Source organism: Boleophthalmus pectinirostris, unplaced genomic scaffold (assembly GCF_026225935.1).
Source record: "Boleophthalmus pectinirostris isolate CB_2022bp ecotype Guang Dong unplaced genomic scaffold, ASM2622593v1 HiC_scaffold_3, whole genome shotgun sequence".
NCBI lineage: Eukaryota > Metazoa > Chordata > Actinopteri > Gobiiformes > Gobiidae > Boleophthalmus > Boleophthalmus pectinirostris.
The window spans coordinates 21,935,172-21,963,042 of record NW_026571299.1 but is presented as its reverse complement, the minus strand read 5'-3'; the positions used below and the strand labels follow the sequence as shown (position 1 = coordinate 21,963,042).

General features: G+C 39.3%; 1 protein-coding gene across 2 annotated transcripts; it reads right to left on the bottom strand.

Annotated features, from left to right (window-relative positions):
* Positions 1-980: 980 nt before the first annotated feature.
* On the bottom strand, positions 981-27,038 carry LOC110165722 (phosphatidate phosphatase LPIN2-like). 2 transcript variants are annotated; one of them, XM_020930910.2, is made up of 20 exons: positions 26,913-27,038; positions 22,514-22,702; positions 22,093-22,188; positions 21,771-22,006; positions 21,140-21,229; positions 20,415-20,523; positions 18,434-19,019; positions 15,933-16,026; positions 15,244-15,422; positions 13,440-13,533; positions 12,561-12,630; positions 11,856-11,942; positions 9,794-9,852; positions 8,972-9,122; positions 7,473-7,621; positions 7,116-7,202; positions 6,731-6,883; positions 5,552-5,666; positions 5,222-5,325; positions 981-4,220 (listed from the first exon to the last, which is right to left on the bottom strand). In XM_020930910.2, the coding sequence occupies exons 2-20, from the start codon at positions 22,691-22,693 to the stop codon at positions 4,079-4,081; spliced, it is 2,781 nt and encodes a 926-aa protein (XP_020786569.2). In that variant the 5' UTR covers positions 22,694-22,702; positions 26,913-27,038; the 3' UTR covers positions 981-4,078. The 2 variants fall into 2 exon arrangements, with proteins under 2 accessions (XP_020786569.2, XP_055016166.1); XM_055160191.1 differs by lacking the exon at positions 26,913-27,038 and adding an exon at positions 24,084-24,520.
* Between the last annotated feature and the right edge of the window lie 833 nt (positions 27,039-27,871).

Here is a 27,871-nt window from a genome sequence, read left to right as displayed (position 1 = left end):
TGCTTTTTTAAAACGACATGAATGTAGCAACCACATCCTGAAAATTCTTGTTTGTTCTCTTCAAACTGTCTGTTGAGCCCAAGTCTCCATGAACAGGTAATTTTTTGCTGTAGAGAAGCAAAAATGAGGAAATCTGAACATAAGATGTTTTATCAGAAAATAAAAAGCCCAGTCTGTCCTTAACCATATAAAAAATATTATTGATAGAGAAATGATTTTCATATGAAATCACTGTTGCCTTCAATTATGTCCACCCTAATGTTAGTGTCATATTGTTTATATAAAAAAAAGAAGAAATCACTTTCAATACAAACAGAAAGGCACCAGCCCAGTAAAAATCTGTAATATTTGATGTTTTTACTCAAATTGATGCAGAATCTGATTCTTAACAACGACAATTATTAACGACCTCGTCCACTGTGTGACTGACGCCACCAACATTAACAAGGCGTTTATGTGGCTCTTATTGCCGCATTTTGTTTCAGACAATAAGTGGAATTATCAAAATAAAAGAAAATGGGATATAGCAAGTTGTGTTTTGGTTCATTCAACACATTTCAGTAACTGTGCACACAGCCCTCCTCTTTTGTGTCAGCAAGTCTAATCTATGAAGCTCCACTGGGTTCATACAGCTAATGTTTTTAACCCCATTTCTACAAAACACACTCAAACATAAGGGAAGTGAACAGAACGTGGAACAAATTAAAGAGGTAAGATTTCAAATGTATGAATTGAAGTAGGCAAATATTGTATTAGAGTCTCTGAATTTGATTTGACTGTCAAACAGAGCCAATTCATTTTGCATTTCTGCCAACAGTTCACTGAGAATCTGTGTATCAATCGTTCATTCCTTTTTCAATATAAAACCAAAAATAAGAAAATGAAAAAACAACTGTTTTCTTCATTATTTGTCTCCAAAACCAAAATGAAAAAACAGATAACGATTCGTTTTTTTAGTTTTCGATTTTGTGTTTAAATGAAGAATGGAAAAAAACAGATTCCTGTTTACATGACTCCAGTGACTGCAATGTCAGAATTTTGCACTGCATACGGACTGAACCAGGACTGATCCAGGTTCGGGACCAGATCGGGACCAGAGCAGACTCCGAGCTTTGACTCTGAGCCTCCGCAGTGTCCGAGCTTAAGCTTCGACCTCCGGCCCTGCTGTGGGCTCTGAGCCTCCGGTCTGGTCCCGGCCTGGTCCCGGCCTGGTCCCAGTCTGGTCTCGGTCTCAGTCCCGGTCTGGTCCTGGTCTGGTCTCAGTCTTGGTCTGGTCCCGGTTTCAGTTCTGATCTCAGTCTCGGTCTGGTCACGGTCTGGTCACGGTCTGGTCACGGTCTGGTCATGGTCTCAATCCCGGTCTGGTCCTGGACCTGCATCAGTCCTGGTTCAGTCCGTATGCAGTGCAAAAGATCGGCATCGCAGTCATGGAAGTCACGTAAACGGGAAACGGCTGTTATCCCTTTTTCCATTCTTCATTTAAATACAAAATTGAAAACTGAAAAAACGAATCGTTATCCATTTTTTCATTTTGGTTTTGGAGACAAATAATGAAGAAAACTGTTTTCTTATTTTTGGTTTTATATAGAAAAACTAATGAACGAATGATACATGGATTTCTGTGGTCCAAAATGATTCCTCACTCACCTTATGCCTTCTGAGTATCCTAATTATTCACTGCAATAAGTTTATAAGCACTTTTCATGACTCTCAGTGACTAGAGCAGGAACGGTAACAACAACTAGCATGCAAACCACTACCCACCTCTTGATTCTTGAGACAATAAAATGCTTTATAATTAAATACAGGCAGCGTACAGCAGACTTATGTTGACCTCAGGAGCAGCATATACAATTTATCTGTAATGGGGCAAAACACATTTTGTTCAAATACATGAGAAACTCCAAGTGAACTCCAAAAACATTTACATTACGGGACTATCCCCAATTTCTATCATGCAATAAAGTAGAAATGTGTCTGTGAACCAGGAAATAACACTGGTGTGCTTTAGCATTCTAGTTTACTGCGACGGAAAAACTCCGCTCTGATCTGTGAGAGTTGTGAAAAGAGCTCATAAACTCATCGTGGTGAATAATTAGGATGCTCAGAATGCAGAAGGTAAGTGAAGAATAAAACTGCTAAAAAGTTCTGGTTTTGTGCCCTTAGTGTCAACTTTATACCCAAAACTATGGAATAATTGTTTTTTCATGAATCATTATTTAACCATAAAAATGTTTGAAATAACTCTTCTGTTCACAAATAAAAGTGAGGTAACAGCACGTTTACTTGAGTGTGGATTTTAACCACGTTCTCCTCTGGAAAGACATAAATATTTTAAACTTAGTTTATCATTTAAAAGTGCAAATTTGCATAACTGTTTCTTATTCTGACATTTTCCATGAAGTGTTCTGTGCTTGTGGTACTTTGATTGTCATAGCAGTAAAACTAGTAGTAGTATTAGTAGCAGTAGTAGTGGTAGTCGCAGTAGTTGTTGGCTGCTCTTGTGGATGACTAACTGGTATACTGAGCAGTCTTTGTTTTTATCTTAAATTTCTAACTTAATATTTGGAGATTTTGACCAACTAAGAAGTGCAGCTTGTCTACTTGAACTTCTTAGGTCCTTTTTAAAGACAATGCAGTAAAGTGTGTTTACCTTGTTGACATGTTTCTGCTGCTGCATCTTCAGAACTGTCCCCGGTGATGGTGGTGACGTGTCGTACATCAGCTGTTGTTACTTCCTAGTTCAAATGCTGGATCAAGGAAGCCATTTAAATCAGGAAACGAGGCACGGACAGAATTAACCGTGATGATGGCGTGTTCCTCCTTTCACACACCTGGGACACCCTCCTCCAGAGAACACCGGACGACGGGAGGCATGGTCAGTCTGAGCCACCTGCAGGTCCATCAGGATGACCACGCCCACAGGAAGTAACAACAGCTGATATACAACACGTCACCACCAACACCGGTGACAGTTCTGAAGATGCAGCAGCAGAAACATGTCAACAAGGTAAATACACTTTACTGCATTGTCTTTAAAAAGAACCCAAAAAGTTAAAGTACTGTATTTTCCGGGCTATTAGTCGCTCTGGATTATAAGACGCACTGTCATTAAATGGTCTATTTTCGAACTTTCTTCACAAATAAACCACACTGGACTTTAAAGGAAACACAACAGTGTGATGGGTGAGTGGTTTGGTTTGTTTGGCGCGTTCATGGCGACTCTGGGCTTTGTTCAGTTGTGGCGGGTAGGGAGGGTGCTGTCTGGGACCACTGGATTGTCGGCGTGTTCGCAGTGACTCAGTTGTTCAGTTGTGTCTAGAAGTGGCGCATTGCACTCGCTTTTTCGGTTTGTTCCTCCGTTCCGTTCCTCGTTGGCGTGGAGTGATGAGTGTGTCTGTGGGTGTGTTTCGCTGTGCGGTCGCTGTCTGCTCCGTGTGTGTTTGCATGTTCTGCGGGTGGTGCGGCTTTGTAGTTTACTGAAGTCGTGCTGGGACACCCAAGTGGACGCCGGGTCGTTTTTTGATGGGGTTGGAGGCTTAAGAGCGCGTCTAATAGCCCGGAAAATACGGTATATAAGAAGACAAAATGAACATCTGCAGCTTGTCTAGTTCAAAGAATAGACATTAAGGAAATTAAGGATTGAATTGTGAGATTTGAGCAGTTAGTTTTTCCCATATACAAGCCATGACCCTGGTTTGAGACAACTAAACCTGAAATGCTAGACACTTTTTACACCAAACATAGCAGAAGATATTTAATTTTGGCCTCATCACCGACCAAAACGACAGCGCAGAGAGAGAAAAGCTGAGAAGAGGCTTTTCTGTCGTGTCCAGAGCTCACCCGGCTTCCACTGAAGGACGCTGTGGTGTGAGGACAGCGGACACACACGGTTGTTACTGCCCTGACAAAGTATCTAATGACCTTACCTGAGCTGCAATGAGATGTTTGAGCATTTCTATTATCGTTGTATTTTATTGCTCAGTATGTTTAAGCTGCCCCCATGAACAAATGAAGTAATACTACTAGCTCTAGTAACAGTAGCAGTAGTGGCAGTAACAGTAGTGATTGTGGTGGTCTACAGAAGTGCATCCAGGTCCAGGGGTGGCAGCGGCTCTTTCCAGTAAGTGGCGCTGCTGAAGTCAGGACAGTCCAACACCTCAGCGCCGGTGCAGAGAGAGGGGAAGAAGTGCTCCACCAGCTCGCACAGGTGAGGGTACCTGAAATGACAGGGGAGACAGAGACAGGTGAAGACGGGTGCTAATGACTGGAATTAATCTGTTACATTATGTTTTGATTTTCCCTACAGTGTTATAAATCAGAAAATCTTCTCCCAGTCCATCAGAAATGTGCTAAAACATGCTTCTACTCAGTTCTCTGTCAGTAAACACATGTGGTTTGGAGCAGACGCAAAACTTTGGAAGAAGAAATATGATCTCGAATTCTGAACTCTGTTAAATGGCAGTAAAAGTCTGAATTGTTCATGGTCAGGAAATTAATACTGAAATGCATTTAAAATTTAGTTTTTCAGAAATCATAATATGAGGAGAAAAAAATGTCCTTATTATTTTTTGAAAAGGTTTCAATTATACAAAACAAGACGGATGTTTGAACCTGCTCTTCGACTTTTTCAATATGACTTTCGGCCTTCTCTAGTCTATTATTGATTGACGAGATGTCTCTTTGTAGTTCTTTGAATTGGTCCCTCCTTTTTTGTCGAAACTGCCTTAGCTTGAGTAAGATCTCGGAGTCCGCCATCTCACCAAGCAAGTGCTAGTTAGCCTGTAGTTAGCCTTGACCACGGATCCCAGAAATTGCGTCTCTTTCTCTTTAAAAAAAAAATAAAATAAAAAAAAATTAATGCTTCAGATATGTATTGTTTCTCTTCTGAATGGGCATTTCATTAAGATTTCCCAGGTTCGGTCGGAAGCCGTCCTACTGTGCTGCCAGCGTCTCAGTGTTCCAACCGGAAGTCTGGTTTGACCATCTTCTAGACCAGGTTTAGTTCTGGTCAAGTCCAGATTGATGTGGGTTTACTCCCAGTTTGACCCTATTTTTGTATGATGTAAGTGCTGTAGAGGGACTGTAGTGGGAGGAGAAATCAGAGCATCCAGAGAAGACCCATAAAGACACAGGCAGAGCATGCAAACAAGTGGAACCCAGAACCTTCTCACTGTGGGCTGTGTGGAGATGGGTCCACTGTGGCTCTGTGGACACTTACGAGGACTTGTTGGATCGGGTTTTCTCCTGGATCAGCTCTCCTCTGGGGTTCACTGTGAAGATCCTAGTCTCTGGGATGCCCACCGCTTTGTACGCAAACGCATCCTGCAGACATCAAGGTTAGGATCATTCTCTGAAAATCACTCAGTGTCAGTGTGATGTGTCCATATCTAACATGTAAACCAACCTTATTTGGTACGTGGCATTGTTTCTTACATTGCTTCTCTTTCCAGAAGCGCTGCAGAAGGACTCTCTGTGCTGGTTGTTTTGTAAAGTGTAGATGTGTGTGTGTGGTTATCTGTGTGTGTGTGTGTGTGTGTGTATGTCTTACATTGGTTCTATTTCCAAAAGCAGCGTAGAAGGGCTCTCTGTGTGGGTTGAACAGGTCTCTGATGTCACTGAGACAGGCCACTTTAAACACCTCCGGCTTCTTCTCAATCACCTCCCTAAGACACACATCATTAAACTAAAACTTCATTCACAGATAGTTCCCAGAACACTCAGCAATGGCCCCCATTCACACATGCACCAGTCCCAGAAAAATGTCAGTGTTCTGGCAAATTCTGATCTCCTGATCCCCATCCAGTTCACTTAGAAGGAGAAAACACAGTAAACACAATTTAAACACTCTATATATGCTCATAAAAAAACAATTTACTATTTTGTAGAAGATGAGAATGTTGTATTATAAATGCATTATAGTGGCATTATAGGCTTTAAGTTGCAGATGGAGGAGGCGTGCTGGTTAGTTGTAGTGCCAGGCATGGCAACATGTAAATAGTGCGAACCATGTAACCTTAACTGTTATTTAAATGCACACTTACTGGAAAAAGAGAAAAGCTGAAGAGACAGCGTGAAACTTATATCCACCTAAAAACACATCCAAGTCTCCAGTGTGAGGTGTTTACAGTGTCTCAGAGTCAAAGTGTTGTGCGTAATAATAAATCCACATGAGTCAGCCTGCTGTGTCTGTGTAAAGTTGAAGCCAAACTGAAAACATGAACCAAACTCCACCAACACCCTGCTCCTTGGTCCCGGTAAAAGCGTAAATCCCGAATTTGATATACAGAATTTGATGTATATATCCAATGTGGAGCACGTGTGTGTAAAGATGCAGCCAAACGAGACCATGTAAAGTTATCCATAATCCTCCACCTCCGTCCAGGTAATTGCATAGTAACAGAGTTAAGTCATTTATCAAACAAGAGCACGTACTCTGCAGTGATGTCTATGCATAGACAGAGGCTCATTTGTTTTGAGTTATATTTGAACAATGATCAGTTTAGCATCTGTCTTTTTATAGATGTCCAGCGGCTGATGGAGCAATTGGGTGAGTCTTGCTACACATGTGTAAAGCCCAAAGAGGCCCGGGCCCACTGTAATGTAAATGCTCCCGGGTGGGGGTGGCCCCCCAACTGTTCCATGCCAATGCGGCCCCCAAGTGAACCCTGCCACTTAAAACGAGGCTTAACATTATGTAAAAGGCTAAAGTTGTGATTTACTGCAGTACCTGTGCAGTGCCGAGACCAGGCCGCTGGGGGCCAGGAGCACAGGACCTTTTGGCAGAACAGCCCCTCGATCATTCACCCGACTCAGATACTCTTTAGTCCAAGCTGACATCCCAATGGCTCGAGCAGAACAGTACAGGAAGCGGTACCCATTTCTACACAGAGACATTGCAGCAATAATTTATGCAAATGTAACATAAACACTAAGGCTTTAGTCAACTAAAGAAATGATCAGTCCAGTAAAGATGAGCCTTGTACATAAATTAGACCCATTGTTCTAACAAAACATCAAAACTAAAACTATTGTTACCAATTCAATTGATAACAATAGGTACAAACTCACACCAAGTGGTCTAAATTCTGTGTGTTAACTGGTAAAAGACTTACTGGTGAATTCTGTGGTACAATTTGGCAATGCCGAAGTGAGTCCAGTCAGCTCCGATGGTGGTGAGGAGGTGCCCCAAAGCGTCAGACCTATATAATCATGTTACATTTTAGAATATTAACAATATAATTTAAACATATAGTTAGACCTAAGGATACTGCACAAGGCTTTGTTTGGTCTGTACATTCAGACTTTACTGTTGGGTTGAAACTAAAGTCCAGGGACCTCATTTATAAAGCCTCTGTACACACAAAATAAGACCAGGCGTTTAGGAAAAAACAACGTGAATTATCATTAGTAGCTGTAGTGTAGTATATAAAGTACTTGTTTGTATAGTAGTAGTGCAGTAGTAAAAGTACTTAGTGATGGTGCCGTCAATATCAGAAATCACCACACGATCGTCCCAACTCCAGAGGAAGATGGAGGCCTCACAGCGACACGTGCCCTGGTACTGAGTGGTCACACTGAAGACTGCAGAGTTTTCCCCCTCACACAGATTCAACTGTTCCTGAAGGAGAAAGCGATGGGGAAGGAATGAGAGAAGGAAAGGGAGAAGAGGGAGAGAGGGTGGAGGAAGGGCGAGAGAGAGAGTAATGAGGGGGAGAGAGTCATGATCACAAAAGACAAAAGAGGAGCACATTGAGTCCTGGAATACACTATATTTATGCACTATATTTAATAATAATAATAATAATAATAATAATAATTTTTCTCTTTGTTATTATAATATATTGTGATTTGTGAGGTACTGTGTCCAAGTAATTTCCCTTGTGAATCAATAAAGTTTGTCTACGTCTAAGTAAAATAAATCAGGTCTAAAACAGGATAAAACCAGACCAGGACTAAACCAGGACTAGGGACAGTCTAACACAGGACTAAAGCTGGTCTAAGCAAGGACTAAACCAAGACTAAACCAAGACTAAACCAAGTCTAAACCAGGTCTAGAGCAGATCTAAACCAGAGGGGTATATTACGAAGTGAGACAAGTGGCTAAACTGGGTTAGTCAAGCTCAAACCCTGGATTTTCTCTATCACAAAGGCGGCTACATCACTAAAGTCACAGAGCGGCATAACTAACCTGGCCCGGAGCAGGTTAAGAGTCTGAATTAAGATTTAGAGCAGATCTGTCTGCACATATTACTGATCCGTGCTGTACTTTGAGTGGGTGGGTAGTGGGTATACTGTGGGTATACCACATAAGTGGCGCTCTTATGCACAGCTCTTCAGTCCTTTACAAGATTGCTTTCTTTGGTCCTCCTGAAAAAGTCCTTCTCCAGATTCGTACGTTTTACATTCCACCTCATGCAGCACATGGATCAGGCCCTTCCTCCCCATCCTCCCAGACGCTTTGGGTGGAGATACTAAGGAGATGGAGAGAAGGGGTGACTGGAGAGGAGACTCGGGAGAGTCAGGCTAGGCCCTGTCCATATCTGATGTAACAAGAAGAATAAGCCTTGTGAAATGTGCAGAAGCAGATTAAAAGGAGCAGTGATCTGCTAGATATGGGTCAAGGGACATGTACTGTATTTGTTTGTTATTAGTAGCTTTTATACTTTAATATTTCATAATTAGCTGTTAAGCAAGCAGCCCATTCTGTGCATAAAATTGGTCACATGACGTGGCACACCTCCTCTTTTTTTGGTTAGTGTTCACAGAGACTGAAGCTCAAACTCTGGATTCAGAGATCCTGTTGCTAGTTTTGTGACATTCGTTATCTCTGAGCTGAGGTTCAGGCTTTGAGAAGCCAGCTCACTGAATTAAATCCTGACTATGTCCAACCAGCTTCATAGTATACCCCTCAGGTTTAAGCAAGGACTAAATCAGGACTAAACCCAGTCAACAGTATGTTATTACGTACGATCTGTTTGGAGGTAAGCCGCAGGGATTTGCGGTACATGTGACTAAAGCTCTGAGATGAAGCCAGGACATTGGAGGAGAGAGACGAGGGCAGAGATGCAAATCTCCCCAAACCTGCAGCTTCATCACTGTCCACGTCATCCAGAGTGGCCCTGACAATGATAGGTGAGACAGGTGACAAATGAAAGAGACAGGTGAGTAAAAGAGTGGAGTGACAAAACCTTTACATACAGTGTACATTGGGATTTCATGTGTAGCCAAAGAGAAGTATTGCACTTCTATGAGGAATTAACTGCTAACACATTACATATTTATATGACCATGTTACCATTTATTGTTTTGTTATATCCACCCAAAACAACATATGGTAAATAAGTTCCAGTTTCGTTTTTGTCACTGTTAAGTCTAACTTCTCTTTGCTCTCCACCCCAAGCCACTCCACTCAGAGTTCTGTTACAACACAGTCAGTGTGCATCTCACTAATGAAACTACTGCACATTGCATCAGGTTTGTGAAATTGTTGTTTTGTGTCATGTTTTGCATATTTATAGAGAATTGTGACGTGGGAGGTTAGGGTTAGGGTTAGGGCTATGGGTGACATAGGTTTGCAGGTTGAGCCCTGTACAGACTCATACTGTTAACCATAAAGAGGATTCGAACAGGACCCGGAAGAGATCACTAGATTACTCAAACATGCATGGATGACATCTAAAACCAATTTAGGCATGTTTTTGATGAGGGAAAATGTGATAAAATGGTAGAACGCTCCAAAAAGTCAATTTTGCATAATACCCCCTCTTTAAAGTGCATATGAAATACTCACTGCACTGTGGGAGGAAGAGAGCTCACTGGCTCATCTGGCTCATCTTCTTTAGAATTTTTCTGCAAAGAGACACAAAAACAGTTATCAGATTACTGAAATGTCATGTTAACAGTTCCATCTGGTGTGAGTAATCAGATTTATGTCTGATTCTTCACACCAGTGCAGGTTTTGACAAGGAAAATTATGCAGAGAAAAAGGACAAACTACAAAAATCCACATTACTGGAATGCTACTGGAGTCTTTGCAGTTGCAATTGTAAAGGTTTCACCCAGGTGCTTTTCTGGTTGAGGATTAGGAAAACAGAATAGTCACTCGTGGGATTTAGAAAAAACCTTTATTAAATCATGGATGATTTCTTAAAAAAACACCAATGTGTTTCAGCCTTATTTCATCAGGGCATATATATTAAAACAACAAAATGGCAACCAGTCCTCTTTTATACTGACAGGGCACATGATGTGCTCACATGACAAAACAAAGGGTGCAGAGTGCGTTTCAAGATAATTACAGTATAAAATCATATTTTGAAAAACTGTCAAATGCAAATGATAATAGTAATACAATTGTAAAAAGGAAGAGAGATAAATAAAATAAAGAGATTAAATTCATGAATCACAAAAAAGGTTAAAATGTAAAAAAGGTGTCAAATTCAGATCATCATTCAAGTCTACTGAATGAAAATATAAACTATTGAAAGAATTCTTTTAAAATTCTTTTTACTCTGTCTCTCAAATACTATAGTAACTCTAAAAATCCACTGAGTCACTGACAGGTGATTCTGATGATCAGATTTTTGATCTGTGTTTACATCACAGACTGTATCAAGTAGCTGAGTGAGTGAGTGTGGTGTCACCCACAGCGTTGAGCTCCAAATGAAGCTCATCGAGGTTAGCAGTTATAGGGGAGAATTTGGAGCCAAGTTTGATATTTGGAATTCAGATCTCAAACATAGCAACCAAAGAGGCAAACCGGCGCAAGGGTATTTAAGGCACCTCTGGCAGTTTGGCAGGGAGCAGGAGCTGTCAATCAAATATGTTGCTAATGCAAGTGGGAGCGACTTCGGGAAAGAAGGCGACTGATTGGTCTTTTATTAATGTTCATATCATGGCTTAAGAACAAAATAGTTAAATAAAATCCCTAGGATCATGTGGAGAAAGTTGAGTCTGACAGCAGCAGTTACAGAAAAAGGGACCATGTTTTTTTCAATAGAAAGTGAATAGGAGCTTCCTGTTAAAAAGTGGCAGCTAGCGGGTTAGCTATGTTCAGACATATATACAGTCAATGGTTTAGAAGCGTAAAAGAAATCAGATTTAATTATTAGGATTATTAGGTTATTTGATTACTCTAGTTTTTTTACTGACTATGTAAATGTAGACGCTGGCTGTGCTTACATGCCCACTCAAAATCTAATTATCTACTGTAAGTTCAGGGGATAAAAGCCTATTTAAATGACATGTAAAAAGCAAAAACACTTGCAGTTTGCATGCCATTTAAATCAAAGGTCCAAAAATCAGATAATAATCAGATTTTGTATATTTATTATATGTCATGTGACGATACATCTCCTGTGTCACTGGTGTGGCTCATGTCGGGAGCTTGAGCAGGTCATGTAGAGCAAGACTCAATCTGTTCATCACTACAGAAGCACAGAGAAACAGAAGATAGGTTCTTCTGTGTGGGCTCATTTTGATCAGTCCCAAGAGGAGCTCAAAGCAAATCTGCTTAAAGCACTATACGATAATTTTCACAACTATTCACCTCATCATGTATCACTACTTTATTGTACAATACGTTGTTATTTGCTGACATAAGTTTGCATCACCTTCCTAGTCATTTTTTTCATTAGTGGCTCAGCGCATCTAGCACAAATGAGTGTTCATGTGTCAGAATGAATGTGAATGTACCCTGTGTTGTGTAAACGTTTCTGCATAGGAAGGAGTTAAATTTTTTAAACCACTGGATAGAGCTATAGAATGCATCAACACCATGTCAATGTGATATCCACACTGTGTTGGAACTGTGTTACTGGTGTCATCTACCCATTACCCATCATAGTCCTTACTTGGCTTTGATCTCTCCTTCTGAACGGGAACCACCAGCGTCCAGACTTCTTGGACATTTTATCTTTGACAAGCTGCTCCACTGTACTCTGAAAACAACACAGAAACTCACAATTCATCTGAATCCTACTACAAATAAATTAAATTTTTAAGGATATAGGAATCTTTGTATGACAGTTAATGCAAAAGGAACCTATCATTGATCCCACGGCCATGTGTGAAGTGAAATCCTTCATTCACTTTCATTCATATTGTCTCATAAATCATTCCTCATTCTGTTAGCAGCTTTATCAAACATACTTTATGAATGAGAAAGGAAAGTTAATGTGACATGAACAGACAGATGAAACAGGAATTTGTATTTATTTACTTTTTTGGAGTTTAGAGTGAATTAAATTGATGCATTTTTGCATCTAAACCATTCGATTTTAGCTCTTACTATTCACTTGCATCTAGGGTAGAGGTTGTTAAAAGTACTAATTGATAGTAAAACTAGTATCAAAACTAGAATTTGAGCAGGTATCAAAACTAAAAATCACATAACTGGATAAAAGTTGATCTTTCATCTTTTAAAATTATAATTTGGGAATCGTAATCCATACTGAGTAACTCTATTCCTTAGTATCAAAATAGAGTTTGAATTTTTTGTCTCATGACACTAGTCAAGGGCTTTTTAAAAAAGAATACTTTGAACAGGTGAAATGTACCTTGGGCAGATTCTTCTGAAAAGCCGCCATCGCTAAGACCATGGGACCAGCCACAGCCCAGTTATAATAACTGAAACAGGAAACACATGCTTAGACATTTCATTTAAGCACACTTTTCTCATGACCTAGGTCTAGTCTATAAGGCCGGGCCGATATATCGGTTGGCCAATAATATCAGTTGATATGGGCACTTGGAAACATATCTGCTATCGGCCTAAATCTTGATGATATGGGCCGATATTTCATGTGGACATGTTATACCTCGTTTATAAATCTTAGACTCTCTACATTATGTTCATTTAATCCAATTTACAGACAGTTAAATGTCCTCATATGTGGCTCCGCATCAGTATTTATCTGCAGTCATTTATCTGTGTCTGTGGCCCAGAGTCATGTCACTCACGTGATCTTACACCCACAACCATAGATCTATGTGCAACACTGAGATTATATTCTATTCACGGACAATCGGTTTAAATCTGGATTAAAAGGACATTTATTAGTGCAGACTTGTGATGTGAGGAGGAGCCTGTGTGAGCGGTGAGTGTTGGAAATGAGTCGGTTTTGAAGCTAGTTTTCGTTCTTTCTCACTGGTTAGCAATTAGCTGCTGTAGCTCCCGTACATAAACATACTGTTTTCTATTGGTCTATTGTAAAGTGACTATATTGGCCGTATATGTGTTACTGGACATACATTGATATGTAAATGAGCTGTGAGTAGAGTTCTGAATGATCGGCATTTACGCATATAATTAATTACCGTGGTGTGCACGCATTTACGTTTACTGTCTTTACTACAAGCTAGAATGTGATGCAAAAATGCCACCTAGACTTAAGTCTGGGTCTAAGTCTCAGTCTAAGTCTGGCTCCAGGTCTCACTTTGAGTTGATGCAGACAACAAGGTTTGGGTCATCGATGAGTCCAGGGTTATTGCTAAAGTCTTGATACGTCACCATCCGCTCCTCAAACTTCTCTGGAAAAACACAGATCATTACTAACTTTTCACAATAGTAGCAGTAGTAGTAATAGTATTATTAGTAATAGTAGTAGTGAATTGGAGACTGCAGGGAATACCAGGTGGGGCAGTAGTGGCTCTAGTGAAAACTTTAGTTGTGTCCTTAGGCAAGACACCTGCCTAGTATGTGGTAGTTGTATTACTGGTGGTACCTTTGTCTATATCAACAATACTAGTCGTGTAAAGATGCAAAAAACCCAAGGCACTCACTGGTTAAAATAAAATGGCTTTATTAATTTACGGCATGTCTTAATGGACAACTTACAAAGTCCCGACGTGTTTGAGACTATGGCTTTCCTCAGGGAACAAACAGAATTATGAGTTGAACCATTGTACCCATTGAACCCACTGTCTCTCTTTGGTGGGGATGATATATCGATGACATATGTCTGTTTTGGTCTGGATCAGAGACAGAGTTACAAGAATTTCATTGTTTTTTAAAAAACATTAATCCTAATATAAGACTGTCTTTGGAGTATAGCCAAAGTAAACTTCTTGGATACTACAATTTATAAAGAGAATATAGGAAACATACTACTTTGTTTCGAAAACCTACAGACAGAAATACCGTTTTACACGGTAAAAGCTGCCATCCAAAGTGGCATAAAGAAAATATCCCGTATGGACAAATACAACGTGTGTGGAGAGTTTGTGACCAAGACTGCCGTTTTGAAATCAAATCTTGTGAAATGTTGTACAGATTCCAAGATGGGGGATATAAGAAAGAGACCCTCCTAAAAGCTTACCATCGGGCAAGCCATCTAGACAGAAAAGCTCTCCTTATTAAAAGTCCACCAAAGACTACCAACGAACGTGTCATTTTTAGCACCAAATTCAGCCACGAGCCTTAGAAAATAAAGCAAATTATGAAGTAACAACTGGGACACAATTGAGAGTGACGAGACACTTAAAGAAATCATCCCAGAGCCTTCTTTGGTTAGTTTTAAAAGGTGCCCTACTCTCTATGACAAACTGGTCCTGACTACCAGTCCTCAGCACCCAAACACACGTGGCTTGGACCTCAACCAACGCATTCTTATGAGTGTAACAGCTGTCCCCACTGCACCAATATATGTCAAACCACGTCATGTCTGGACTTTCACAAAAATAATATATAATAAAACACTTTATCAGTTGCAAAACAACATTTTAATTTACAGACTTGTTTGCCCTACCTGCAAGGTTTTCTAAATTCTTTTTTATTCAGTTTTTATAACTGAGTTGTATTTTTTTGTATATATATTTTTGTATATATTTTTGTACATAATGAGTGTTTATATACCCTATGATGTCCCATGGTTCTAACAGTGTCATCATGTGGTGTGTCTCAGGTAGTGTCGACAGGTGAACATTCTCCTCTTCCAGGTGGAGCCGCCCTGTTGGTGGGTTTCCTTGTATTTAACTCACGTGGTTCACTCATAATTCTGTTTGTCTCCTGAGGAAAGCCATAGGTCAAATCACGTTGGGACTTTGTAAGTTGTCCATTAAGACATGCTGTAAATTAATAAAGGAATTTTATTTTAACCACTGAGTGCCTTGGGTTTTTTGCATCTTAAAATTGACTTCCCTCCCCCAAAGAGCACCACTGTGTTCTATCTACTGTGTGTTGTCCTCTGGAGGTCCAGGAAGCGCTCCTTTTGGATTTTTTTTATAATACTAGCTGCGTACCTTTGCTGATGGCGCTGCTGTCCCCTGGCCCGCACAGAGACAGACTCACATCGGCAGAAAACAACGCAGAGTCAGAGAGATAATCTGTACCACTGTCCAACGCCCCACTGCCCACAGACTGAGGAGAGAGAGACCTGGACAGTGAGTGTGCCCCCGCAGGCTGGGAGGCCTCCTTTCCCCTGTGGAGAGAAGAAATGCATTTTATGCTATTAGCTTGTTAAACTCTTGGTCTAAAAGAAATCTAATGACAAATTATTGGAAGACCAAATGAACCTCATGGGACTATAGTCTTTTGTGTTTTTTTATAGACAAATCTTGTACCTGTAGTTTCGACCTTTACAAACACGGTCAGAAATGTCCCTGTGCCAGATGCCCTACCTCCCTGTGTTTGCAATGCCCTCCCTCTGTGCCAGATGCCCTCCCTGTGAGTCAGATGTCACCCCTATGTCTCCATGGGGTATTATTCAATGTAAAACATGCAAACATATCCTGAAATGCATAAGCTTCTTGTATTTGTTTAAAGTTCAGATTTCAGTCTCTCTCAAAAAGATCAAATCAAAAAGATCAAATCAAAAAGATTATGGTTTGTTTTGTATCAATTATTAATAATGTATTACATATAAAAAATGTATTACATATTCTAGCTCATCCCAAGCTTGCCTTTCAGTGTTTGTACAAACGTGACTCACGTTTTGGGGAAGTAGAGGAGAGCCACTTCTGGGTCCATGGACGTCAGATCGTCCAAATAAATGCCAGATGTTCCAAGATGGTGACTACGCTTCTCTGCAACAAAAGTTATACAGAAACAATAAGGAAAATGTATTAAATTGTAATTAACCTTAAAAATATTTGATGATGATCGGTGATATCAGTCCACCACTGCTGAGCTTTCTGTCTGGAAGAACAACTCACTGCTGCTGCTCACACAGAGATCCTTCAAATACAAGGTTGGTTTTACTTCTAAAATGATTCTACCGGCACAGACATTTACATTGACAGTCTGGTGTAATAATTGTTTTGCTTCGGGTGCTTTGTGGAGTGGGTAAGACTGTTTTTAGTGGCAGGAGAACTATGACCATGGACATGCACTAGCCTAACACCAGCGACCTCTGCAAATACAAGGACTGGATGGAATATTTCAAAAAGTGTCTCCACACATCTCCAACACTCTGGATCACTAGGAGGGTGGGATTAAATAGGTTTTCTTCTTCCCACTCCTTTATATTTATTTATTGTTGTTGTTATTTCTGCTATGATTTCATTAATGTTATGTGTTCCATTGTAAAAGAATGTACTTTTCTTACTTGCCCAAAATAAATACATGAATCAAATCAACTAGGAAATGTCCAAATGTCAAAAATTCTGGGCTGTCCCTTTAAATTAGTTGGTGGGGTCTAAGAGTTCATAGCTAGTTATAAGTTCTTTTAGAATGATAGCCTTCTTTCTGTCCATAAAGGTGAGAGAGACAAAAAAAAATGCAGCTCTTTTTTTTCTGATATAAGGCCAAAAATGTTGATTAAAAAGGCCTTGGGCTTTGTCAGGACAAAGAGAATATTCACTCCTTTATCTAATTCATCTAATCCCTTAAAATTTTCATTAATTTGAGAAAAAATAAAATTGTATATTGAAAAAAGAGTCTGTGTCTGATTTAGAGAAAGAGGAGGAATACAGATTGCTCTAAAAATGTGAAATTTCATTGGATAGGTTTGTTTAGGATCCGTAGATAAAGTACCATTGATAACTATTAATTAGATTTTTTTTTTCTTGTCTGTGTTTTTCAAGATGCAGATTTGTTGGTTCCATGACATAAAAATACTTTATCACCCCACTGACTCCCATTCATCCACAACTGTACATCTTCTTCAGTGGAATGGGTTTCTTGTTTGCTTTAGTGTTTTTGACATTGACTCGCTGATCCACCAGGATCTACAGTACAGACATCGGAATGTCATTTGGGCTTGAGAAATGTAGCAGGATGGTGACAAAGAGAGGGAAGGTAGTCCACACAGAGAGGGTCTCACTCCCAGAAGGAAAAATAGCAGACGTTGAGGACAGTTACAAGTACTTTGGTATCCCACAAGCAAATGGCTCCTCGAAGAGGCAACAAGGAAAGCGACTAAGAAGTCAGTTCAATGGCAAGAACAAGGCACAGGCAATCAACAGCTATGCCCTGCCAGTGATCAGATCCCAGCCGGAATCATGCACTGGCCAAAGGAGGAGATACAGACCACAGATGTTAAGACATGAAAGCTCCTGACCATGCATGGAGGGTTCCATCCCAAATCCAGCTCCCTGAGACTGTACGCAGGCCGGAAGGAAGGAGGCCGAGGACTAGTGAGTGTGGGAACCACTGTCCAAGATGAAACATCCAAGCTCCATGAGAACATCAAGGACAAGGCCCCGACAGATGAGGTGCTCAGAGAATGTCTCAGACAATGGGGTCCAGAGGAAGGACAAGGACATCATGGCAGGACAAGCCCCTACACGAACCACCGGAACAGAACAGAAGTGGCTGACATTAAAAAATCCTACCAATGGCTTGAGAGGGCTGGTCTGAAGAACAAATGGAGACACACAGAGGCACTGATCATGGCTGCTCAGGAGCAGGCCCTGGGCACTCAAGCAGGGAAAGCATACATGGAGCGACAGAACCATGAAGCAACATGGAGCAGGCATAGTGTACAGAAACATAGTACGGGCTGGAGACCCCAATTTCAAGGTGGGAAACACCTCCAAAGTTTGTGGAGAATGATCAAGATCTGGGACTTCCAGATACAGCCAAATACTTCCAGATACATACTGACAGGATGGTGATGGCGACAACCAGACATAGTGGAGGTGGATAAGAAACAGAGCAGAGCCGTGGTGGTGGACATCTCAATACCAAGCGATGGTAATATCAGGAAAAAGGAACACGAGAAACTAGAGAAATACTAGAGCTGAAGAAGGCCTGGAAAATGAAGACATCAGTGGCGCCCGTGGTGGAGCACTCGAAGCTGTAACCCCCAGACTGGAAGAGGCTACAGCAAGTTCCAGGAAAAACATCAGACATCTCAGTCCAAAAAAGTGCAATACTAGGAACAACAAAGATACTGCGCAGAACTCTCAACCCATAGAGGACCCAAGCTTGATGGGGTTGTAAATTAAATACATTTACAAAAAAAAATATTTTTAATTACATTGTACTCACCCTTCTTGTCCTGGTCCTGTATCTCTGAATTGGTGGCACTGCTGTTTGCCGGTGTTGAGTTGCATATCTCCTCTCCCTCATAGTTAAAACTAGTCTCTACAGATTCAAAGTTATCGGCCAATATTTTCTCTTTCAAACACTCTCCATCCTCTCCTCCATTCACTCGCGCACTCATCTGTCCATTCTCCTCTTCGAGTTGATATATTGCTTCTTCTTTATTTGCATCATTTTGAATCTGCACTTTTTCTGACTTGCTAGAAATGTGCATTATGCCATCTTTGTCTGTTTTATCACCATTTGGAAGATTAAAATTTGAAGATCTAGATTTAAAAGTTGAAACTGAGGCCTTGTTTTGCAGTCCGCTGCCTGGTTTTAAAAGAGGAGGCTGAGGGAAGTAGTTGTTTAAATCCAGGGATCTTGTTCTGGCTTTGGGTCTGACCACTGTCACTCTGGTGGGGGAGACGGACAGGAGTGTTGGGGGTGTGATTCCCAGGTCAAAAGAGTCTTGCCTCTCAATAGTTCTGAAGTGGGAGGGGGAGGAGACTGAGACAGAAACATGAACAGGGGAGCGCTGCGACTGGCACGGCTGTGAACAGAGAAGGAAAATATAGGATTATCTATCTATACATTTAATTTGGGCAATTTAGTCAGAAAAACTCTAAGAAAACAATCATATAGCTTACGCCTGCCGCACACTACAGGATTTTTCAGTCTTAAATGATTTTTAAACATGCGTCAAAAGCACACACAACAGACACAAGGAGAACTTTATGAGATTTTAAATCTCAGTTTAAAGACTACCACAGGATATGGCTGCAGACCACAGGCCTAAAAGTTGTGAGTGCACTTCACGTCAGCTCTTTTCTGTCTAGAGTAAAATGACTCACTTTGAGACTCATAAGTTTTCTAAAGATCAGATCACTGCACTTCTGGTTTAGTTTAGTTCACCTCATTATTTATGCTATTTACTAAGTTTTTATCTTGCTCGTCTGTGTCCGTCATTCCCTCTGCTCCTGGTGCTCTGGTGTTTTGGCTGGTGCAGTGTTGGTGATGTTTTGTTATAATCTGATGCCGGAGCGCAAAGATAATCCGCAATCTCAGAAACTCTGATAAAGTTTGTTCATTGCAACCCACGCATGACCCGTGCAGTTTTCTGAGAATTTTCAGCCGCAATCACTGCCAGTGTGGGATTTGAAGGTGCATGCCAGGATTGTGTGACGACAACTGCAGAAGCTCTATAGAGCTATTACTACTCATTTAGATTTTTGTTTAAATTGCTCCAATGAGGTGCTACTAGATAAGAAAACAGCAGGGAAAGCAGTGGCCTTTATAAATTAATACAAAACCAATTTTGAAATAAAAATATTAACTGGTATTAAGTAAAAAGTTGGGAAAAACAGAAATTGTTCATTTTATTAGTTTATTTATGGTCCTAACTTATTCCTCACTTAACCACTCTCACTTTCACTTTCTACCACCCTAATTATCTTTTAAATTTTTTTTTACTTTCACTTTATTACATGAAATAGAACTCAATAGGAGTGTTCTATCAGTTTGGCAGCTTTGGTGGTAAATCTCCAGTGAGTGAGGAATGAAATAATAATATATAACAGTAAAGATTTAATCATGGGTTTCAGAATGATGACAATCTAGCACCATTGCCATAGCAACTGACAATCAAAAACTAAATATTATATCTTTTGAATGAGTGAAGAATCCCTAAATCGTCCAGGTAGAATCCATGGGGAGGAGAAAATTCAGTTTGTCGACTGGGCAAAAGTTAGTTTGGTTGAAGACGTTTCTCAGCTCATCCAAGCTGCTTCTTCAGTTCTGGTCAGACGCTGGTGGACACTTCCTTATATCTGTCTGCAGGGAGGAGCGAACTAACTGAAACTAACACTTCTTTTGAAGGAGCAAAAGTCCTTAAAATATCACCTAACAACAGGAAGCTTAAACCCATGAAAGTCCTTTAGTGACTGACCGTAGGAAAGCCTCCCCAGTTCCATTGAATCTCAGGTCCTGAAGATCCACGAGGTCGAACACACAGCTCTGAGTCGCTCTTAGGAGATGAGGGACGACTCAGGAACACACTGAAGACAAATACACATCAAATAGATTTATACATGATTATAAGCACAATGTAATACAGACTGTTGTGATCATGATGATAACATTTAAAACTTGATCTTGATACTAATGAATACACTTGATACGCAGTACAGGTTCTGATCCCACAATGAGAATAATAATTTAAAAAAAAACATATTTAGACAATAAAATCCCTCAGTGGTCCAGTAGAGTCATAGTGTCCATGGGCCTATACTAGTCTATATGCTCTTACACTTGTTCTGATACCTGCTGAAATGAGTATCTAGTTTCGATACTAGTTTTAGTATCAATTACTATCAGATTTTTCAATATTTCTGAAAACCCTAATATAGACGAGGGTTACAACCACACTAGGAACACACTAATGTGAGTGTCCCATTAGTCACAAAACAAGCAAGAAAGAAAATGGAGTTTGAAATCAACTTTGCATAAGATGATATTTAAATGTATTACTTTACCTTAGTATATGTTTGCAGGCATTATGTATTGTATGACACATGATGTAGAAGGCCATTACACTGCAAACTTTGGGAATATCTGCATTTAAGTTCGAGCTGGGAACTAGATGGTGCTGCTGAGCACAGAGGTGGTTCTTACTTTTCGTTGGGTGACTGCTCTGAGTCAGAGTAAGCATGGGCGTCTCTCAGCTGCTCCAGGTCCTCACACATAGAGAAGTAGATGGATTTACTACAACAAAAAAGACACATTTAGACAACTGTGCTGAGAAAGAAGCCACAGCAGCACTTCTCACAAACGCCCCTATGTTTCACTATCTGTCTACAGTGGGATTAGCACACACTCGTATTGGACTACAACAGAAAGATTTGTGATTCTACTGTCAGTTATTGGTAAAATTTTCCTAGATATCGCATCAGTCCAATATAGTAGACATTTTGTTTCTGCTTGACCCTAGTTTGTGTGCCCATGTGTCATTCCCAGTTTGTCCTCAGTGCGTCTTTTTGAACAGACTAAAAAAGTAGAAATATGAATTTATATCCCAGATAAATACAGTTTGTATCAGTATCTGCAAATATCAGTTATCAGCATAGACTGTTTAAAGAAGTGGGCTAAGTCAGTGTGATGAGAGGCTCCAGTCAAATGAAGGCCAGCAGTTATCGGGAGAACTTGGAGTTGGGAATATTTAGCTAAATTTTTGCTAATCAGACACAGACAGACAACAATGTTTTGAAATGTGCATTCTCAGTATATAAGAATAAGTAGAAACCACCTGGTCTGTAGCAGGGGGCCTGTCTCGGGCTGCTGTGGGCTCTCACTCTCCTCTTTCTCCTCTGATGAACTCTCATTTCTCACGGGACAATCAGTCCGGACACGTTTCTTCCTGCGTTTCTTCCTGCGTCCTGCGCTCGCTGTGGTTCCCTCTGGTTCTGCTAGTTCCATTGGGTCCTGCTGCTCCTCAGTCTCACAGGGGATGGGGGAGGTGCACAGGTGGGCTGGGACTTTAGACTGGGGAAAAGATGTTTGTGTAATCTCTCCGTCATCCAGGTAGGTTCCATCGCAAAAGAAAATCTGATCATAATCTGTGTTCTCACCTCCAGGTCCTCATTTTCCTCCACAAAGAAAGCCTCTCCGTTGTCTCCCAGCTTCATGTGCAGATCCACCGCCTCCCCGTTTATCTCTATGTCCACCTTAAAACACAACACAAACTGAAACTCTAAATGGCCACCTTAAAGCACATAGGGAGAAAGGATTTTGAGGCTAGGAGCACTCTAGTCCCTAAACCCTTATTCACTCCACAGCCCTGCACTGTTTAGTGAACTCTATAGTGTCTCATTCACAGAGCCATTTAGACTCACCTCACTACTTTCACCTCACATGTTTCTGGCATTAAAAAAACACACTGAAAATGGCTGAAATGCATGTTGCTGTACAGTGAGTTCTAGTCTAGTCACTAATACAGTAGATCTGAGAGTGTGACATCCTCACGTTCTACAATTTGAAAAGATTCCTCACCACTTTCTCCTTGGACCGCAGCACTCCCAGTTTTCCAAAGCGAACGTGAAACGGCGAGCACTGGAGCGAGCCATCGGGTTGTCGCACCACAATCACATCTATGGCCCCGGTGAGAGTGGCCGGGTTCAGACCGCGGTACATCTCCTTCATTGTACCAAAGACAGAGGCTACGAGGTTCATGGTTTGAGCCTGGAACACAGAAAGTTATTTATTTATTTATTTGTTTTAGTTCATTGTTTTAAGTAGTTACTTATATTTAATTTCAGTTAGTTTATACCCTGATTAACAAAAGGTTAAAAATAATAATAATAATAATAATAAATAAATAAAAGATTTAATACCAGATACTTGTGTGAGAGATACATTCTTTTTAATCTAATAAAAATATTTATTTATACAAAACAAAAACTCTCACACTGACACTCAAAAGGTTAAAACAAGACAACAACAAAAAAGTCCCTGAACAAAATGAATAGGCCAATTTTTTCCTCTGTCTTGTGTCTGCTCCAAACGCTTGATTTTAAATGACAGAGGATTGGCTGTAGACCTCTTCATTAAAGAAACCCAAGATGATCACGCTAATACTATATTAAAATTCAAAAGAATTCAACTTTTACACACATTTCATAACAAGACAAGCCTCTAAAAACATGCCCTAACAACCCACGTTCAGCTGATCAATGAACTGATCAGTGGTTATATAATTAGAACAGTTGTCATGGTGATTAACAATTTAAAGTGCATATTATATGGACTAATCATTTCATTAACATTGTTTACATAATGTTTTTTGTGTGTGATTTATTTCCTGGGTGGACATGGGCAGTAGATACTGATTCCATAACTTACTGTAGCCAACATAATGTAAGCGAGAGCAAAAACTAGTCACTAGTCACAATAACAAATTTCAAAGTATAATATTAATTCTGGAAATTTCACAATAAATAATAATATTGAAATAAACTCATACAACTTTCATAATAACCTTACAAGATAATCACACTAAACCCTTGAATCATAGAAAAATGAAGCACTAAAACACACAATCCTTTTTGAACAGGTAAAAAGTCCACCTATAACTGTAAGCTGATGTAAGAAGGATTTTTAAAAGTATTGCAGATCAGATACTAACTGATACTTAAACTAGAATCAAAACTAGATTCTAATTTGAGCAGATATCGGTACTAAAAGTCACATTGACAGGAGAGAAATTAACCTTTCCTGAACAACTTTAGAATGATCTTGAGCTGTATCAGAACAACTATAAGAGCACATCGACTATACGCCTATGGACCACTATGAACCTACCTGAACACTGATATAAGGCCACATGGGAATGTAAATTTATAACTGAATGTACTACAATTTAATGTTGAAAATCACATTCTATTGTCTAAAGAAGATTTGTTTATTATTATTATTATTATTATTGTTGTTGTTATTATTATTATTGTTATTATTATTATTGTCTAATGGAATCTGTATTGATTATCAAGTTTATTCCTTAGTATCGAAATCGACTTAGAAATTTTAGTATCAACACTAGTACTTTTTCATCAGTTTCTCTTACCCATAGTGAAGGATTGAGTCTTGTATTATTAACCAGGCTTAGCTCCACTCTGGTCCTGTCTCTGCTCCTGTTGGCTCCTTTGCTCCTGTCAGCCATAAAAGTCCCCCGAAACCTAATCTCTCATCTAATCCTCATCCACCATTCTTAGATAATCAAAATAAAGTTTAAACTAAAGCCACACGACTCTAAACACACAGCACAATACAGTGGAACATTTTTTTTAAATGCAGTTTCTGTTCCTTTATTTCACAGCGTGACACATGACTCGACCAGCACATTCTCAAAGCTCCATTCAAAACAGAGAAAGCAGAGGTCCTATACTGCACACTCTGCCCTCCACTGATGCTTTTGGGTATTTAAAGGTGAATGGGGGCATGAGGTGAGGTTTAAAGTGCATCTGACAGCTTCTGATGATTCTCACTCACATTTTGCCTTAAATTGGTGGCATAGTACTTGGTGTAATTTTAAATTATAGTTTTGCACAAATCAAGAAGCAATATGCAAAGAAACGTTGAAAAATGTATTTAAAATTGCAGAAGACAAGTAGCAAGTTTTGTTTCAGAGAGTTCCATATTGATGACATCACACTAAGGGAGAATTCTATCCAAAAGTTGGACACAATTTATAATTTACAAATTTTCTCCATTTCTGTTTCAATAAAATGAAGGTGTTTTTCGTCAAATAATAATTTGGGCTCAGTGAACTATATGGCTGCTACACGGTTACTTATGGAATTCCCTGGCATGATGTCATGATTTCTAAGCAGGAAACAAAATTTAAAACCTAAAAAAAAATGCCGAATTGGAAAAAAATTTATTCAGTTTTTAGTAAAATCTTAAACTGAAGTGTTGAAATTGTAGTACTGAAATTAAAAAAATGTCCAATCAGTATCAAAAGATGTGTCACTATAGAATTTAATCAACTTGCAGTCATAGACATACGGGACATTGTAACTTCAAATACAATCTCAAAATGCATTTCGCCTCATAGGGACATGAGCCCTTAAAGTAACCCCTGCTCACACCAAACTTCACAGGCTTTTGATAACTAATTCAATACCAGATTTATTTAGACAAGTTTTAACTTACAATGACAGGAAATTTGAAATTTTAGGCCTTTATTTAGTAAAACCTATTTTACTCAAATAGTAAAGAAGTTATGCAAAATTCTCTCTGTAATTTTTGTAATCTAATGTCAACACAATGAAACAACACATTTAAGCCTGCCTCTATCAGATTTATATGCCCCAGCTATTATCAATTTTATAAATCAAGCAATTTAGACTAATTTGAGCCTTTTTACATTATTGTTGCTAGGTAACACTTATGGAATTGCCTCTATGTTTGTCACTTTAAGGTATATGGACAAAACAGTGGGAGGTAAAAATGTGAGTCAGTGAGATTGACCTGAGGACAAAACGACAAGGACAAACACACACACACAGAATGAGAGGACATAAACTACACTTAAAGACATTCTTGTTTTATTGAGGTTTAGAAGCATTTTGTAGTAATCCTGTGAGTTCTTGGGACTAGTCGCTAATAAAAATGTAAAGTACAATGTCATCAGTGAGGACAAGACATTACATGACACAAGCACGTTCTAGAATCTGAAAACCACCAATGAGCAGAGGTGTTAAGAGTAACCAAAACATTACACAAGTAAGAGTACTGTTACATCAAGATAATATTACTCAAGTAGAACTACAAAGTAGTGGTCCAAGAAATTACTCGAGTAAGACTAAAACAATATTTGGGAAAAATACTACTCAAGTAAGAGTATCTTAAAGAGTAACAGGAGGGACATAACATCTGATTTATAATTTGAAATTATTGTAACTGGATGGACAAAGGATTCAACACAAAACACAAAATCTGGTCTTTTCAAATGGTAGACACAAAAAACCTTTTTTTTTACTCCAGTTAGAATACTGTTACTTCAATAAAAAAAATATAAAATAAATAAATAAATAAAAATACTCAAGTAGGAGTAAAAGTATGCTGCTAGAAAAGTAAGTAAGTTTTATTGATAAAGCACTTTCACAGACATTTGTCACAAAGACGCTTTACAGAGCATTATTCAGTCACTCCAACCCCGGTGGTTGTAAGCTACTATTGTAGCCACAGCTGCCCTGGGGCAGACTGACTGAAAAGTTTTTGTGACTGGTGCCTCCTGTGGCTCCTGATTTTCCCAGTGGTCTCCATCCAAGTACTAACCAGACCCAGACCTGCTGAGCTTCTGAGATCTGATGGGATCACACTTTGACAAACTGGTATGACCACAAAGTACTGTTACAAGTACACTTTCTTTAAAAAGTTACTCAAGTAAATGAGTACTGTATATTTAAGTAATAACTAGAGAATTAATGTTTAACTTAGCATAGAGTAAGAATTAGCAAAGAAAGGTTTAGATCTATACTAAATTCTGTTAAAACTCCTATTTCTATTTGTTGTTTTGAATATGAATCAATAAGGTGAAGGTTCATCTGTGGCTATAACACGTCCCAACAGAACACCACAACTTCCGTACTTTATTGTAGCATTGCATCTGTTTGGATCATGTCTAGACTTCAGTTTTTAGACATTTCAAATTAGCTAACAATTATAAACGAAATGTGCGTAGTTTTAAGTAGAAGTAGATGGTAAAGTAGATGGAAGTATAATGCGTAACTTTTGTTTTACGAATGGGATGCTTCAGGTCGTGAAATAAAACTTATCTTAACAACTTGATTATTTACTTTATTTAATCATTTATACCTTAAGATCGTGTTTAATACAATTAGGTTTCTTACGTTTAAAATGTTTTTTTATATATAAAAAAGAAGCTTACCGTTCGTGTTTCTATCAGCGATAAATTTGTAAAAACATCGACACTCCACGACACTTCCGGGATCTAAGCTGTCAATCCGTCAAATCAGCCAATCAGGTATGAGTAAAAATACATAAGACCCGCCTTCTTCATCAACAAAAGCAACAACACAGTTTTGTCCGTTTATCGGGTTTACAACATTTATCCCACCTTTATTTGAAACGAAACAAAGACAACAGCGTTATTTGCAATGAGTAGCAGGAAATATCAATAAGTCTGTTACTCATCCCATCTCTCTCTCTCCTTTTCAACTTTCTTTCATCCATTGTCCCTTCCTCTTCTTCTTCTTTCTCTCTCTCTCTCTCTCTCTCTCTCTCTCTCTCTCTCTCTCTCTCTCTCTCTCTGTCTCTCTCTCTCTCTCTCTCTCTCTCTTTCGTGTGATAAATTAAAAAGCACACATAAAGGCCCTGTCATAGGAGTTAAAGACCTATTGTTGTAGCCAACACATGAACACGTAGCAACACATTCGATGTACCAGCAGGGGGTGGCAGATAATAAAATGAAACATTTTCCTACCTGATAAGCTATTGTCTTATGAGGAAGACTTTTTTTCTTTTTTTTTCTTCTGGTAAATGATGATGTTACTGAACAGCAATTTTTATAATATAAAAATATAAAATGTTCCATAGAAGCATTAACATGCCATCCCTAAATGAAAATGCTCAATCTAGTTTGGCTTTCTCTCTCTTCCCCTTTTGGGTCTCTTTTCTCCTAGGGACAGCCTCATAATCTTTGGTCTAATTGTGGAAAAAGTACTAAATTTTGTTACTTAAGTTAAAATACAGATACTACAGTAATAAAATACTCAAGTAAAAATAAAGTACTTGTATAAAAATGTACTTTGAGAGTAAGTAAAAGCATTTTGTGCATATGTTGAGGTCTTATAGGGCTTCAAATGTACTCATTTTGATACAGAGTTG